The sequence below is a fragment of the Crocodylus siamensis genome, chromosome 4, assembly GCF_052110815.1.
Source record: "Crocodylus siamensis isolate JL-2025a chromosome 4, ASM5211081v1, whole genome shotgun sequence".
NCBI classification, from domain to species: Eukaryota; Metazoa; Chordata; order Crocodylia; family Crocodylidae; genus Crocodylus; species Crocodylus siamensis.
Genome location: NC_143398.1, coordinates 30,512,645 through 30,530,769, shown reverse-complemented (window position 1 = coordinate 30,530,769; position 18,125 = coordinate 30,512,645). Strand labels below are relative to the sequence as shown.

Genomic DNA, 18,125 nt, shown 5'->3' with positions numbered 1-18,125 from the left:
GCTGCTCAATACCTGGGTAAGAGATTTCAAAAGAAGCCCAGGGGAGCTAAAGCCTGCAGGAAGTGTTGCTAATGAGCAGGAGGTGGCACTTTCCCTTCAGTGTCAATATTGTGCATGCTATTAAAAGGATTGTGTTGCTACCTTTGGGATGAGACATTCAACCTAGGTCAGGACAACTGTAGCCACTAAAGATTCCAGAGTCCTGTTTGTCAGACAGTACAGGTTGCACTCCAATTTAGGGAGCTAAGTTCTAGCTACCTAAATTCCCCTGCTGCTCAAAGTTTAAAAAGAATGAGGAAATAATTCCTCGATATAGTCCAGGGTTTGCAGTATCATCCACCATCATGTCACTAATCTTCACTAATCCATACACTTCCACCTGCAAAAAGTCTGACCACATCCCCACTACTCAAAGTTTATATATGGCATATGATCATGAGTTGAAATATTGTGAAGACTTCATTTTTACTAAACATTTACCAAAGTTTTACAATAATCAGGTTTATAATGCTCCCCACAAGAGAATTATTTCCTCCCTCACATTTCACAACACATCCTCACCTCTCTGGATAGCCTCATAATTGAAAACTTCTTGGGGCAGGAATTACCTTTTAATATTATGCCATCTACAGCAACAAACATACTGGCAACACTTAATAAGGCATAACCTACATCAGAAATAATGATCACTGATCTACCATTGTCAATATAAAATAAATAAAGCTTTTGTGGCTCAACTTCCCTTAGCTTTTTAATTATTTATGCTCATTTGCAAAGTCTCGCATGGTAATTTACAAAATACTAATTCACCATGGTCCTCCCTATCACTAATGCAAATTAACAAGGTTCTACTGTAATGTAGATGTTATTATCATTTGTTAATCTCACACAATTCCCAGGTTAAACAGGGTATATAATTTTACACAAGAGGTTGCAAGATCTAACATAAAATATGAACAAAACAATCAATGATTTAGATGTGTGGGAGTGTCAGGAATGACAGCTACCTCATCCTTTTATAGTCTAACAAAGATTGGTTTAAAAAAAGGAAAAATCTTAGTGATAAGGTAGGAATGAGTGTTCTATTTTAAAGGCAATATGTTCATCCATAGCTCTATCCTGCGAGAACTATTAACAAACCACTGAGCCACTGAAGTGCAAACTATACAGTTACATGTCTCACACAGTAAATTAAGTTGTGGCAGTGGAAGAAGTGTAGATGAATACTCCTTTATAACTTCTAATACACCAAAGCTGGGTTTTTTGTCTTATCCCATGTGAGATATGATAACCTTAATTCAAGGGAGTCATAATCTCAATTTTACCCATTCATGATAAACTATTATGTAGTTAATAAATATAAATGTAGTTAGTAATTCTGATTATAGTTAAAAATAGAATTGCTATTTATAATAGAAATATATTTTAAAAACTTCTAAGACTGGCATGCAAGATGTGAATAATTCATTCCCCCTTTCTGTGAAACCTTGTACTTATGTCCAATCATTGTCATATCAAAATGGGCTATTGCTCAAGCAAAAATATTTCAGCTGCAAATCCTCACATAATTTCACACGTGGTTATACTTTTACAGATAAGTTAAGGTTTTCATGGCATTTGCAAGGTGCAGAAAGTTTCTTCACAATTTAATAACCAAGGCTGAATGTATTTCATGTGTGAGAAAAAAAATCACACATTCTAGCTTTCAATGACACTTGGTTGTCAATTGCCATATTTTCTAAAATATGAAAAAATAGTTCTTTTTTATAAAGTCCACTTCTTCATCTACTAGGAGTGAGTAGAGAGAAATACTTATGTGCACTGACCCCCTTACTTTGTCCTGTAAGAAAACATATTCTGCTGCAACAAGACTGTCTGTTTGCAGCCTTACTACACACTGGAATACTTTTCTGATCAAGCGCTGAGAAATTCTGAAGAGTCCAACTAAATCACAAGTCAAACAAGCTGCAGAGATACTCTGAGGTATATCTAATTACTCTCTTCATCCAATAAATATAGGTATTAAAGTTAAAGCTGGTCAAAACTAAGAATTTCTGTTTCACATGAAATTTTAATGTCATTCATCAATCATTTTCTTAATTTATTTACATTCAAAATTAAAATAAAATATTTTGACTGCAAAATGAAAATTCAAAAAAATTGGTTTTGGAAATGTTTAGTGTCTAGTTTGAAATTTTATTTTAAATATATTTTGTTTTTCACTTTATTATTATATTTACTTTTAGCAGCACATATTATTAAAATAGTTGAAATACTTGGTTATTTTTATTTTTTTTTTACTTTAAAATAATTCTGGGCTGATGCTGCTTAGCACTGATTGAAACATCATTTCTAGGTTAAAGAATTTTGTATGTGTGTTAAAATAAAAGTGTTTGACAGAATGTTAGACCATACGTTACCACTAACACACCATAAAATAATTCAAAATCATCCAAATAATAAAAAACTAAAAGAACAAATGAAAAACAAACATTTGAAATTCAAAATAAACCATTAAACTAAAAGTTTCTGAAACAAAGACTTTTTTTCAGGTTTTTTTCCCAAAATTAACTTTGTCAGAACAGCTTTTCAATGAAAAACTGTTTCAGTGGAAATAGTTGATCTTTATTTTAAAAGTTTGCCCCAGAAATTTACATTTGACACACATGACCTTCCTATTTATAGCTGAGTCAATAAATGCTTTGTTTTCTTCAGAGGTGAAGGTTGTAGCTGTGTTGGTCTAAGGACATAGCCAGACAAGTTTCTTTGGGTGAATCTGATATCTTTTATTAGACTAACTTAAATAGTTGGAGAACAATTTTTAAGCAAGCTTTCAGGTTCAAAAACCCTTTGTCAGACTAAGGAAGTTTCAGCCGTTGTGTGCTCTTCCTGGATGGAATAAAAAATAAAAAAACCAGAGGCTGGGCTGGTATACATACTAGACAGGCAGTCAGTGAAAATGTAAATTGAGGAGTCGATGGATGAGAGACAGGCGGCGGGGGGGGGGAGGAGAAGTCATTTTCTTCATAGATTGTAAGGCTGGAAGGAACCTTGGAAGATCATTGGCCCCATCCCCCAGCAGGAAAGATAATTGGGGGTCAGATGACCCCAGCAACGTGACTGTCCAGTCTCCTCTTGAAGATTTCCAGGGTAGGTGATTGCACCACCTCTGGAGGGAGCTTATTCCACAGTCTGGACACCCTGATTGTGAAGAAGTCTTTCCTAATGTTGAGTCTGAATCAGACTTCCATGAGTTTGTGGCCATTACTCCTAATTTTTCACTTGGGTGCCTTGGCGAGCTCATCAATCCCTTGATATCCTCCCCTAGCGTAGTGGTAAGCTGCTACCAGATCCCCTCTCAGCCTTTTTTATCAGGCTGAAGAGTCCCAGATCCCTCACCTTTTCCTTGTATGGTAAGACTCTGATCACACTGGTGCTTTTTCTTGGGCTGTCTCTGACTTGTCCATGTACCTGTTAAAGTGTGGTGCCCAGAACTGGATGCATTACTCCAGCTGGGGTCTCACCAGTGCCAAGGACAGCAAAAGAACAACCTCTTTGTTTTTTCCGAGGATGCATCAATTGATGCATACCAGAATCTTATTTGCCCTACTGGCTACAGCATCACACTGCCAGCTTATATTCATACTGTGGTCTGATGTGTGCCCCCATTTATTACCCCAAGGTCCCTTTCATTTGCAGTGCTAGTCAGTTTGGTGCTGCCAAGCCGGTAGGTGTGTTGGGGGTTGCTTGTACCAAGGTGGAGCACTTTACATTTCTTGACATTGAACTTCTGATCTGCCCAACTTCCTAGCCTGTCTAGATCCACCTGTCTCTGTAGCCTATCTTCAAGCATGACCATGCTTCCTCATAACTTGTTGTCATCTGTGAACTTGGCCAGTGAGCTCTTCAGCCCCACATCCAAATCATTAATAAAGATGTTGAAAAGTACTGGACCAAGCACTAACCCTTGCAGGACACCTTTGCCCACTTCTCACTAGGATGACACAGATCCATTTGCTATAACTCTCTGGATCCTATCCTGCAGCCAGTTTCTCACCCACCTGACTGTCTCACAATTAAACCCACAATCCTCCAATTTTCTCATGAGGACATTGTGGAATACTAGATCAAAGGCCTTTTGGAAGTCTAGGTATACAATATCAACTTATTCTCTTGTGTCCAGGTGGTGAGTTCCCAGAAGGAGATGAGGTTGATAAGGCAAAACCTACCTGCAATGACGCCATGCTGGTTGTCATTCAGAATCTTACCTTTTGCAAACTTATTGCAGATAGACTCCTTGATTAACTTTTCTAGGATTTTCCCTAGGATGGAAGTTAGGCTGATTGCCCTTTAGTTACCCAGGTCCTCCCTCCTGCCTTTCTTGTGGATGGGCACAACATTGGCCCTCTTCCAGTCCTCAGGGGCTTCTCCAGAGTGCTACGAGTTGTGGAAGAGTTTCACCAGGGGTTCTACAATTACTTTGGCCAGCTCCTTCAGCACTCTCAGATGAAGATCATCTGGTCCCACTAACTTGCATATGTCTATGTTCTTAAATTAATCATACTCCAATTCTACAGCAATAGTAGGAAGGTGATTATTCCTACCATGTGCATCTTGTACTCTACCTGGCATTGTTTTCCCCTTGTTCTGGTGAAGGACTGAGGCAAAGTAGTCATTCAGGACTTCAGCTTTCTCCAGGGTGCTGGTAACCAGCTCTCCTGAGTTGTTGAGCAATGGCCCCACACTCCCATTTGTTTCCCTCCTGTTCACTATGTACCTAAGAAGGACTTCTAGTTTTCCTTGATTCCCATTGCTAATCTAAGCTAGGTCGCCGCTTAAGCTTTTCTTATCTGTTCACTGCAAATGAGGACCATCATGGAATAGTCCTTCTTGGGGCCCGCCTCAAGCTTCCATTGTGTATAAGTCTCTTTCTTCTTTTGTAAGAGGACTGCAATTTCCTTGTTTAGCCAAGAGGGCTTACCAGCCCTTCTGTTACCTCTCCTCCATATAGGAATGGACTTTCTTTGTGCTTAAAGGATTGTGTCTTTAAGGAACAACCACTCTTCATGCATACCTTTTGCTTTTGGTCCCTGATCCCGCAGCACTTGCCCTATTAGTGACCTAAGTTTGTTGAAATTTGCATTTTTGAAGTCCAAGACTTCAGTCCTGCTATCAGATTTGTCTGCCTTGTGATCAGACAGTGAACGTGATGATTTCATGGTCACTGTTGCACAGATTTCCCTCTATATTTAAGTCAGTCACCAGGTCATCTCCTTTGGCCAGGACCACGTCTAGCACAGCATCACCTCTGGTTGGCCAATGCACCTCCTGAGTCAGGAATAGCTCATCGACACAGGTCAGGAAGGACTGTGATCAATCCAACTTGGCCAAGTGTTCCTACCAGGAGATGTCGGGAAAACTAAAATTACCCATGACAACCACATCATGTGCACATGTGGCCTCAGTCAGTTCTTGGGTGAATTCCTGATCAAATTCCTTCTCCTTGTTTGGTGGTTTGTAGTATACACCTACAGTTAGGACTGTCTCAGCATGCTCACCCGCCCCCCCCCCCGCCAACTTAACCCAGAGGGTTTCAAGCTGTTCATTTTTTGAGCCGATATCAGCCTCCAAGGAGGTATACTGCACTTCCACATAGAAAGTAATACCACCACCTTTCTTTCCCACCCAGCCCCTTCTATGCAGGGTGTCACCTCCAGTCATATGAGGAGTCCCACCAGATCTCTGTAATCCCTACTAGATTATAATGCCCATGAAGAGTAGGAGAGTTAGCTCCTCCTGCTTGTTCCCCATGTTCCTGGTGTTAGTATGTAAACTCCTGAGTCCTCCTACTGAAGCCCTCATTTTCCTCTTCCGCTGATGGAGAACTATCCCCTCAGCTTCCACAGGAGTGGCTCTCCCAGTGTCCCTATCTAAAGGGCTTACTTTTATGTTGGTCCCTGGACATGTTTGAATTGGTGTATCCCAGTCCCCCACTAGTCTTAGTTTAAGATCCAGAAGATTAGCCATCCTGACCACAAACAGGGACTTACCTTTCCTTGTGAGGTAGATGCTGTCTCTTCCCAGAAGTCCTCTCTCCCTGAAGTGTGCACTGTGGTAAATATAAATAAATATGCCTTGTGAAATAAGAACATAATTTAACACATTAAACAAAAGAAAACATATGCATGAATATAAAGGAACAGAGTTACAATTTTACCATCTTCTGTTGTGACAGGGAGGTGGTAGATAGATAAATTTGTTTTGCTTTTTATTTAACAACTTATTTCAATATTTGTCAGCTATGTTGTACATGATTTGCAGGGCTGGATTTTGTTATTGACTTGATTGGAGTTACTTTGATTTATACCTGCTGAGAAGCTGTTCTATAATGTATAAAATGTACAAGACTAAAAACGTATTATACTTAAACTCTAGATGAGTGATGTATATTTTTTCATTCTTGCATGTCAGTTGGAAACCTAGATATTTTGTATGTGAAGAAGGAATAATGTTACACTTATTTTGAACAGTTGACAGGCATAGCAGAAAGGCTGATATGATTAATACCTTAATAATAAGGGTTGAGTCAGTTAATCCCAATAGATTCCCAACCTGGAGAAAATGCCAAGACACTCTCAGTAGTTAAGCAACCATCATTGGATAACAGGGTCCATTTTTAGCTCTTTTATACCAAAGAGACTTTACAATATATTAAAATTGAAAGAATCGAAGTGCTTTTCTCATAGACAGTGGAGTACAGTGGAGCTAATTGCCTTTATTCCCAAAACCCAATTCTTACAAGAAATAGACTGAGTTACCTAAAAATTAATCTTCACCCTGCCTTCCTTTCTGAAATTTTTAAATACTTACCTCCAGATAAATATTCAGAAATCTCTCTTTTTCTTTCTTCCTTTTTCTAGGGCACCCATCACATTTAGCAAGTGCATTGCTGCCAAACACACAGAATAGACTCACACTTGAAGTTCAGATATCATGGCTGGATATGTACCAAGACACAATGAAATTAAGTACATCAAGAAGTTTTTTTTCCATTCTCTGCTGCATCTCTGAGCAAGGAACAGCTTGGGTCCTTTCCTTCTGGTCACTAAACACAAAGATAAGTGAATTCTTAATATTGTAAAAAATGCAGAACTATTTTTAAAAGGGTTTGTCTAGGCCATGACCAGTCACTGAGAAATTTCAACCTCTAGAAATTTTTCCAGGAGAAGCACTACATCCAGGCAGACATTCAGCCTACAACCATTCCTCTTCCCTGTTCCTTATACCTTTCCCGTATTGAGTTCATCCCAATCCGGGGAAGGCATAAGGATAAGTAGCTGCTCCACTCCTCATGTTTTCAGGGTACGGGGAGTGGAATGGCAGGAAAGACTCCTTGTGCTTCTCCAGACCAGGGACATCCTTGTCCTGGGAGCAGGTGGGAAGCAGTGGCATAAGTTCCACTCCACTACAAAACCAGTCCAGTAGTGGTGGTCCACTTCTCAGACTGTGGAGTCCCAGATCTGATGAAAAGGAGGGGAACATCAGTAGCTACTCCATTCCTCTCCCAGACCAGTTGACCAGTAGGAAAAGCCTCCTGCAGTCCCCACTCTGGGGAAGCAGGGGAAGTGTCATCCCATTGCTGCACTCCCAAACTGGACCAGACCAGGAGAGGAGTGGAGTAGCATACAGGCATTCATTCATTCAAGAGAATCTCTCTCACAAGGGATATCTTTGAGGTCTCAACCTGGAACACTTTTTTTCCCCAAAGAGGACATGTTTCTTCCAGGAGAAATTGAGTGAATGTTTATATGCTATTAGTTTCTACCAATAAGTAGCAATTCTCCCAGTAGAAAGGTAACGCTTGTACGTGGTCTCAAACCCATCCTTTCTGTACCATCTAAGGAACTGAAATCAGCACTGTTCATGGAGCAAAACCATTCCAAGAAAATCCTTGGCCGAACGGCACAGTTCCAAAAATAATTTGCTGTTTTATTTATTATGTGTATTACAGTAGTGTCCAGAAGTCCCAACCAAGATAAGACACGTTTTCTATGAGATAACAGATGGACACATGATAAGGGAAGGTTTGTGCCCCAAAGAGTACTGTATAAATAGAAAAGACAGGTACTGATGAGGACTGGTAGGGTTGGGGAGAAAGACGTAGTGTTGGTATCCAGTTTTTATAGGTGGGTTATGAATTGTTCACATGAGAAGCTGGAGAAATGCAATTGAGGGAAAAGGGTAGATTAACAGAGAACAAACATAGAATTAGATGGAGAGACAAGATGTTATACAACTTTGAATGCTGTCACTTGAATCTTGAACTCAGTACATATGTAAAAAATGAGCTGAAGGAAGAATTTGTATTGAAGAGAATCGAACAAAATGACAGGCATAGATTCTTTTTGCTGTAGCATTTTGTTTGAACTGGAATGTGTAAAGTGTGACATTAAAGGATTCTACAGAGGAGGACTGGTCTAGAGGGATATAGCATGGACCTAAATAAGAGATTTAGCTATGAGGAGGGAAAAGAAAGAACAGAATTTAATCTCATAGGGCGCATCCAGACGAGCATGCACATGCCTCTTGCAGTGTCTCAAAGGCCAAGCCAGGAGCTTGTCTAATCTCCTCTTGAACACCTCCAAGGTAAGGGAAAGCATCACCTCCCTTGGAAATGCATTCCAGATTTTGGCAACCCACACCATAAATAATTTCTTCCTCATGTCCAAGCTAAATCTAGTCTCCTTCAGTTTATGGCCATTGTTTCTAGTAAACTCGAGCAGTGCCCAGGTAAACAGAGTATCCCCATTCCCTGATGACCCCCCCACCCCCGATGAGTTTGTAGACAGCCTCAAGATCACCTCTCAGCCTTCTCTTCTGGAGGCTGGAGAGATTCAGGTCCCTCAGTCTGTCTTCATAGGATCTTATCTGCAGGCCCTCAACCATACAAGTAGCCCTCCTCTGAACTCTTTCCAGGTTATCCACATCCCTCTTGAAGTGTGGCGTGCAAAATTGGACACAGTACTCCAGTTGCAGCCTTACCGATGCTGCATAGAGGGGACATATCACCACCCTAGACCTGCTAGTGATGCACCTGCTAAGGCAAAACAGTGTGGTTAATCTTACTCCCTCATCACAATGGTGACTCATATTCATTTTTGCATCGACTATAACTGTAAGATACCTTTCCACTGCTGTGCTAGATACAATGGTACTTCCCAGTCTATAGGTATATTGGTGATTTTTTTCTCCCCAGGTGCAGCACTTTACAATCACTTCATTAGCGATCTTTGTTAAATTACGTCTGCTTCTGATCTGCCCACTTCTCCATTCTATTCAAATCCACCTGAATTCACACCCTACCCTCTAATGTATTTGCTATACTGCATAGTTTGGTGTCATCTGTGAATTTAGACAGAGTGCTTTCTACACCCTCATCCAGATCGCTAATGAAGATATTGAACAAGTACTGGTCCGGGTTTGTCCCGTAAGCTGGTTTTCCACCCACATAACTGTGAAAGAATCCATGTCACAGCTGCTTAGTTAACTTGTAAGAATTGGGTGTGACACCATGTCAAAAGCCTTTTTAAAATCCAAGTAAATAACATCTACCTCTACTCCTGCATCTAAGCACTTCGTGACCTGGTCATAAAAAGAGACCAGGTTGATCAGTCAGGATCCGCATGCTATAAACCCACACTGATTGCCCCTTAACATTGTATTGCCCACTGACCCCCCCACAAATGTGATCCTCGATGATTTTTTCTAAGGTCTTGCCAAGAACAGAGGTGAGGCTAACCGGCTTATAATTACCTGGGTCCTTTCATAGATTCATAGATTCATAGATGCTAGGGTCGGAAGGGACCTCAATAGATCATCGAGTCCGACCCCCTGCATAAGCAGGAAAGAGTGCTGGGCCTACATTACCCCAGCTAGATACACATCCAACCTTCTCTTGAATACCCCCAGGGTAGGGGAGAGCACCACCTCCCTTGGGAGCCCGTTCCAAACCTTGGCCACTCGAACTGTGAAGAAGTTCCTCCTAATATCCAATCTAAATCTGCTCTCCTCTAGCTTGTGGCCATTATTTCTTGTAACCCCCGGGGGCGCCTTGGTGAATATATACTCACCAATTCCCTTCTGTGCCCCCCTGACGAACTTATAGGCAGCCACCAGGTCGCCTCTCAACCTTCTCTTGCGGAGGCTGAAAAGGTCCAGTTTCTCTAATCTCTCCTCATAGGGCTTGGCCTGCAGGCCCTTAACCATACGAGTGGCCCTTCTCTGGACCCTCTCCAGGTTATCCGCATCCTTCTTGAAGTGCGGCGCCCAGAATTGCACGCAGTACTCCAGCTGCAGTCTGACCAGCGCCCGATAGAGGGGAAGTATCACCTCCTTGGACCTATTTGTCATGCATCTGCTGATGCACGATAAAGTGCCATTGGCTTTTCTGATGTTTTCGTCACACTGCCGACTCATGTTCATCTTGGAGTCCACTAGGACTCCAAGATCCCTTTCCACTTCCGTGCCACCCAGCAGGTCATTTCCTAGGCTGTAGGTGTGCTGGACATTTTTCCTCCCTAGATGCAGCACTTTGCATTTCTCCTTGTTGAACTGCATTCTGTTGTTTTCTGCCCACTTGTCTAACCTGTCCAGGTCTGCTTGCAGCTGTTCCCTGCCCTCCGGCGTGTCCACTTTGCCCCATAGCTTAGTGTCATCTGCAAACTTGGACAGAGTACATTTCACCCCCTCGTCCAAGTCGCTGATGAAGACATTAAAGAGTATCGGTCCAAGCACCGAGCCCTGCGGGACCCCACTGCCCACACTCTTCCAGGTCGAAACCGACCCATCCACCACAACTCTCTGGGTTCGACCCTCCAGCCAATTCTCCACCCACCGGACTGTGCAGTAATCCAAGTCACAGCCCCTTAACTTGTTCACCAGTATGGGGTGGGATACCGTATCAAAGGCCTTCCTGAAGTCCAAGTATACGACATCCACCCCTCCTCCTGCGTCGAGGCGTTTTGTGACCTGGTCATAAAAAGAGACTAGATTGGTCAGGCACGATCTACCTGCCACGAACCCGTGCTGGTTTCCCCTCAGCATAATTTGTCCTGCCGGGCTCTCACAAATGTGAGCCTTGATGATTTTCTCAAAGATTTTGCCAAGGATGGAGGTGAGACTGACTGGCCTATAGTTACCCGGGTCCTCCTTCCTCCCCTTCTTGAAAATGGGAACCACATTGGCCCTTTTCCAGTCCTCCGGGACTTGACCCGTGCGCCACGAGCATTCAAATATTCCCGCCAGTGGCTCTGCAATGATGTCGGCCAGTGCCTTCAGTACCCTCGGATGGAGCTCATCCGGGCCTGCCGACTTAAAGGCATCCAGTTCCTCCAAGTGACCCTGCACCACCTCAGGGTCCACGCATGGAAGTCTAGTGCCTTGCTGCTGCCTCCCTACACTCCCAGTGAGAGACTTGTCATGCCTCTCGCTTAGGAACACTGAGGCGAAGAACTCGTTGAGGAGTTCAGCCTTGTCCCCTCTGTCCGTCACCAATTGTTTCTGCCCATTTAGCAGGGGTCCTATTCCTCCCTGGGCCTTCCTTTTACTCCCTATATATCTAAAAAACAATTTCTTATTGTCTTTTACTTGGGTTGCCATCCTCAGCTCCATGGTAGCTTTGGCCTGTCTAACTGCCTCCCTACAAGCACGAGCAGAAGAGGTATATTCCTCTTTGGTGATCTCTCCCTGTTTCCACTTTTTATGTGCTCCCCTTTTGGCCCTTAGTCTGCCCTGGATTTCTCTGGTCAGCCAGGGAAGCCTCCTGGCCCCTTTCCCTCTTTTACCTCGCACGGGGATCGTCTCGCTTTGTGCTCGAAGGATAGCTTCCTTAAGGCACAGCCACCCTTCTTGGGCTCCCATCATTTCAAAACTACTACTCTGCAGTGCATCCTTCACTAATCGCCTGAGTTCGCTGAAATCAGCTTTCCTAAAGTCCAGCACGTTCACCCTACTGGTTACCTTACCCACTCGACGCCTTATGTTGAATTGTACTTTTAGGTGATCACTGTCCCCCAGATGGCTACCGATCTGTAGGTCCCCTACTATGTCATCCCCCGTTGCCAATACCAGATCCAGTAAGGCATTCCCCCTAGTGGGACCATGTACCTCCTGCGTCAGGTGGAGGTCCTGTACACAGGTTAGAAACCTGCGTGAGCGGTGGGACTTTGCTGTCTGTGTCTCCCAGCAGATGTCCGGGTAGTTTAGGTCCCCCATGACCACCGCCTCTTTAGCTTTTATGGTCTCTGAGAGTTGCCTCAGGAGCCCCAAATCTATTTCTTCCCCTTGATGTGGGGGTCTGTAGCAGACCCCTACCACCAAATCCTTTTCTCCTTGCCCTCCATGTAGGCTAACCCACAGTCCTTCTACTTCCTCATCCTTTGATTCTGTCTTGATGAGGGTTGATGTATATTGCTCCTTAACATAGAGCGCAACCCCTCCCCCCCTTTTCCCCACTCTGTCCTTTCTGTACAATCTATAGCCCTCAATATGTACCGCCCAGTCGTGGGATGGATCCCACCAGGTTTCCGTCAGCCCCACTAAGTCGTAGTCATTTAGTGCAACCAGGAGCGCTAGTTCATCCTGCTTGTTCCCCATGCTCCTAGCATTAGTATATAGGCACTTGAGCCCTGTGACTGGTGCTTTTGCTACCCCCTCGCTCCAAGTCCTAAAGGGCTTTTTGTCTCTAACCTTCCCGTTCCTTACCTGTGCCGTATTGCTGTCCACCCCCTGTCTTTCACGTTCCCAAAGCTCTCTTTCTTCAGGCTGGGCTGTCCTTGTGGGTGCCACCTGGTTTGGTGGTCCACAGCCTCCCCCACCCTCATCTTCCCCTCCCCCCGATGAGCCTAGTTTAAAGCCCGCCGGAGGAGATCCGCCAACCTGGAAGAAAACCACTTTGGGGGACAGGTGAAGCCCATCCCAGCTGAGCATGTCCCTCGTTGTAATGTGTGGGTCATTGTCCAGGAAGCCGAAGCCTGCCTCGAGACACCAATTCCGAAGCCGCCAGTTGGTCTCTCGGATGCAGTTCTCATGCCGTCTTCCGCGTCCGTTCACTGGTAGGATGGAAGAGAATACCACCTGTGCACCAAATTCCCTCAGCACGCCGCCCAGAGCCTGGTAGTCCGCCATCAGGTGATCGGGGGTTCTCCTGGCCGCATCATTAGTACCCACATGGACAAGGACCATGGGGTAGTAATCGGTGGGCTTGATCCTGGCCTGGATTACCTCCGTCACATCCTGAATCTTAGCTCCAGGCAGGCAGTAGACCTCTCGTGCTGAAGGGTCCTGGCGACAAATGGGCCCTTCCGTACCTCTCAGGATGGAATCGCCTATGACGAGCACGCGTCTCCTCCTCTTCTGGGTCCTCTCGGATCTCTTGATCTGTTTGGAGTGTGAAGAATGTGGCATTTCCTCCTGCCCAAGGGTTTCCTCCTCCCTTTCCATCTCCTGCAGAGTCGCCAAGGCCTCGTACCTGTTCTCCAGTCGAACTGGAGAAGCTTGTACCTGCTCGCTGCGAGCCGCTCCGGTCCTGGCTGTGACCGTCTGCCACTCTGCTGTGGAGGTCCTTCCCTGGGCTGCTTCTTCCTTGGGTGCCTGGTCCTGCAGGGAAAGGAAATAACTGTCAATTTCCTCCTCCGCCTCCCTGATCCCCCTCAGCCTGCTAACCTCCTCCCGGAGCTCCCTCACCTGCGCCTCCAGAGCCCTAAGCCGGGCACCTGCCGGACAGGTGTGGGGGCTCCCAATCTCTGCCCCCCCCCGGCCCTGCTGGGGATCCCCCGCAGGCCGGGAGGTAGGGGGACATCAGCTCCCCCATGGGCTCAGTCTGGGTGGAGGCCTCAGACCAGCCCCGGTTAGCCTTGTCCCCCTGGGCAGAGGCCCTAGCAGCACTCCTCGTATACATCCTTCTAAGCTGCTATTTGTAGACCTGTGTGGTGTCTACGTCCTACCTGTACAGGAGTCCCACTCCTGGCCCTCCCAGCCCGCCCGCCGGCGCGAACGCCTGCGCAAACGCCGGCGCGCTCTTACAGAGCGCGCCTGTTTGCGCGCTCTGTTCGCGCTGCGCGGCTCGGGAGCGCGGCTTCCTACTGGCTCAGCTATATGGGACCCAGAGGGCTTCCCCTCCGGATCCGGCTCAGCTGTGCCGAGGCCCTCCGCCCCACTTACCTTCGGGGGATCAGCTGCTGCTGCCCCCGCTGCCGATTCCTCTGCTGCTGCTGCTGCCGCCGCCGCCGCTGCCTCGGGTCAAAAGTTAGTTATGGGGCACACGTGCGTGCGGGACACACGTGTGCCTAACTCCTCTCCTTCCCGCTGCTGCTTCCCTCCTTCTTCCTCCCCTTCTTGAAAATAGGTGCCACATTGGCCCTTTCATAGTCATCTGGGACCTGCCCTGAGCATAATGAGCTCTCAAACAGTTGCATGCATGATTTCACTATGACACCAGCTAAATCCTTTAGTACCCTTGGGTGAAGATAATCAGGGCCTGCCAACTTAAATACGTCCAACCCCTCCAAGTGCCCCTTCACCAGGTCAGCGCTAACCTTTCGTGGATTGGTATCTCTCTCAAGCCAGACTAAAGTCTCATTTGGAGGTGTATTTGTATCCATGACCAGGAACACAGATGCAAAGAAATCATTTAAGAGCTCAGCTTTGTCCATCCTTTGTTACAAGTTGCCCTAGTCCATCCTGTAGTTGCCTTATGTTACCCTGCACCTTCTTCTTTCTCCCTATGTACTTAAAGAAGGACTTTTTGTTACCCTTAATTGTAGTTGCCAGCCTGAGTTCTGTTTCTGCTTTGGGCTTCCTCACTGCTTCCTCACTGCTTCCTTGCAAGCACAAGCCAAGCAAGTATACTCCTCTTTGGTGGCCCCCTGCTTCCACCACTAGTAAGCCTCTCTTTTCCCCTGTAGGCTCTCCTGGATTTCCCTGCTCAGCCAAGATGGTTTCGTGGATCTTTTGCCTCCCTTTATGTGCACTGGAATGGTACCCCTTTGTGCCTACAGAATCAGTCCCTTGAGGAACTCCCACTCTTCTTGGACTCCCAACTCAGCAAAGTTATTACCCCTCAGTCCCAACTAATCTCCTGAGCTCACTAAAGTTCACCTTCCGAAAGTCTAGCAGTTCTGCCCTATTAGTTACCTTTCCCACCTTATGCCAGATAGTGAGTCCTATCAACAGGTGGTTGTAACAAGTGGGCCTTCCCCAGGCCTCTCAGATGTTGGCCCACCCACCTGTTTCTGAGCTAACCACACAACTCTCTCTCCTGCCACACCTTGTTGATACATAATTATGGCATTAATTAGGCATGAGGTGCCCATTTTCCTGCCTCAGTGCCAGGGGGCACTATCTGTGGCTCCATTCCTACCCTACACCACAGCCCAAGCCTCACAGGTGCTCCCTCCAGCTAGCTAGCACTTGGACATGAGCTTCAGAGTCTCACTAGGACTTTCACTCTGTACCAGAGCTCGTGGTGCAGCACCTTCACACTGGGTTTACTCTGTACATGCACACACAGCAACATACACAAGGCTCCAGGCCCACACACTGGCCTAAAAGCCCACACATACACTATTGGAGCTCCAACCCCTTCCTCACTCTTAGGGCTCCAACTTCTCCTCTGGGATCAGGGCTCCGAGCCCTCCCTGAGCAATCCCCTTATCCCTGGCCCCAGAAGCTTCCTTAATACCTCCCCAAGACTCAGAGCTCTCCTGAAGCATCATGCTGGCTCCATTATGCAGCCTCAGACCTCCACCACAGAGTTTGGGTGTCACTACAGGTCCCTCCACCAACCTGGGCCCTGCCTCAGTGCTCTCACAGTGAGCCTGGGCCCTCCTTGCTTGATCTTGCTCACCAGGGATGTGGGAGCTGGGATTATTAAGGTACCCAACCTACCTTTCACCAGGGTGGAAACTGGCCTGGTATTTCCTGGGGCTTCCATGCCACTAGTAACCCCACCAGGCCATCCAATCCTGGCAGGGTGCAGTTTTAGGTCATGCTCAGGACCATGAGCATCCTAGCCATCCCCATCACCTCTTGCCCTTACCTCCTGGTTGTTTCTGCTGCAGCTCAGCTAGGCAATGTTTCTGCCTGACCTGGCAGCAGCAAACTGTAGCCTTTATATACGAGGTTCTCAAAATGGCTGCTGCCATCAGGAACCTGGTAGCTGCCTGGCTGCACTTAAAGGGGCAGGCACCAACAGTGCCCTGCCACAGTGGTCACTATCTTCTACGTTACCTCATACCTGCAGATCCCCCACCAAATCTCCCTTGTGGCCAGCACCAAGTCAAGTAAGCCATTTCCCCTAGTGGGACTGCATACCTCCTTTGTATGGTGCAGGTCCTGTATGCAGGTTAGGAACATGTGTGAATGGGCAGACCTGGCTGACTGCTTCTCCCAGCAGATGTCCGGGTAACTTAGGTCACCCATGACAACCAGGTCCTTTGAGCGTACTGCCCTTGACAGTGGTCTCGAGAATTCTAGGTCTAACTCATCCTTCTGGTGTGGGGATCTGTAGTATACCCCCACTGCCAAGTCCCTTTCACCCCTACCCCCCTTGTAATCTGACCCACAGGACTTCAATCTGCCCTTCTTCTGTCCCCATCTTTATTACAGAAGATATATAATGCTCCTTAACTTATAAAGCAATGCCCCCTCCTTTTTTCCCCAATCTCTCCTGCCTGTATAGCCTGTACCCCTCAATGCCCAATGCCCAATCGTGGGTAGGGTCCCAATAGGTTTCTGTTAGCCCAACAAGGTCAAAATCTTTGTTTGCAAGAAGGATTGCAAGTTCCTCCTGCTTATTCCCCATACTCCTAGCATTAGTACAGACATCTAAGGCCCCCAATAGGTGCCCTTAGTACTCCCCTATCCTGATGCTTAGTGGGCCCCTTAGTATTTGGTCTACTCCAGTGTGCAGTTCATGGTTTGTCATTCCTGGTTTCACCCTGTCTTTGACATTCCCATCCCCTGAAAAAGGTAGTTTAAAGCTCTACATAGGAGGTCTGACAGCCTGTAAGAGAACAAACTTTTACCTTTTGGAGACAAATGTAGACCATCACGTCCCAGCAATGTCCTATCCTGGAAATCCAGATAATGGTCTAGGAACCTGAACCCCACACGGTGGCACCAACTCCAAAGCCAAGTTTTCCCGAGTTTCAATTAAGCCTTGAGTCTGAAATGGTAAATCAATACTGGCACACACATCTCAACCAGTTCTTTTAAGAAACAGCATCTTAAAAGTTAAACATTCTGCAAATTGCTCAAACACAGTCTTAAGAGGATCAATAGAGCATTTCAGAGTTGTTAGAATTAGACCCAGACACTCGCATCTAATTTTTTTTTTTGCAATTACTAGTTTTGTTGCTATAGTTCAGATTGTTCTGATCCAAACATCTGTCTTCCTACTCACATATTTTCAGCTTCCCATACTTGCTAAGTTTCAAACTGTATGATTCCAAAATATTTCTTTTTAAAGGTTGATTTGAAAAAAGGAATAAAAAAACCCCTACAATAGCTGAATATTTTCTGCAGTCATGCCTAAGAGCAATATTTTTTCCTCCTTGTCAAATGTCATCTTCATTACTGGTCTAAGTAAATGAAATGAATGCACATTAAAGTCACATGGAGCATCTGACAAGATCTTTATTCTGTTCTTAACACTGCTAATCAATGCAAGGGCACAAGTTATTTAAATGTTCAGAACATTAATATAACAATATTCATTTAGGTTTATAACTCTCCCAATGCTACTGTCACCTGATCCTGTGACACTGACTCAGCTATTCTCCTAGAGTAACTCCATGGATACCTATACTTCCAGTTACCATGAACAGACCTGGAAGTGGACCAGAAGCACTTCCAGTCCTCTTCCGGGTCTGCTGGGGTGCTCCCCCCCTGCCCACCCTGTGGCTTGGCAACTAGTGCCTTCTGGGTCTGATGAGGCACACAGGGTCCCCCTGTGGCTGATTGCTGAGCTGGGGGATGGGGGGGAAGCCCCAGTGTGCTCCCCAGTGGACCCAGAAGTGGACCAGAAGTACTTCTGATCCACTTCTGGGTCCACTGGGGAGCATGCG

The 18,125-nt window shown here is 45.8% G+C and overlaps 1 protein-coding gene across 1 annotated transcript in view; it reads right to left on the bottom strand.

Moving 5' to 3' along the window:
• Positions 1 to 7,302: 7,302 nt before the first annotated feature.
• LOC149865609 (uncharacterized) overlaps positions 7,303 to 18,125 on the bottom strand; it is a 79,809-nt gene continuing 68,986 nt past the window's right edge. The window contains exons 3-5 of the mRNA XM_090041558.1: positions 14,221 to 14,288; positions 12,937 to 13,656; positions 7,303 to 7,425 (exon numbers count right to left, since the gene is read on the bottom strand). Of these exons, the coding sequence (XP_089897684.1) occupies positions 7,303 to 7,425; positions 12,937 to 13,656; positions 14,221 to 14,288 (911 nt within the window). The remainder of the gene's footprint in view (positions 7,426 to 12,936; positions 13,657 to 14,220; positions 14,289 to 18,125) is intronic.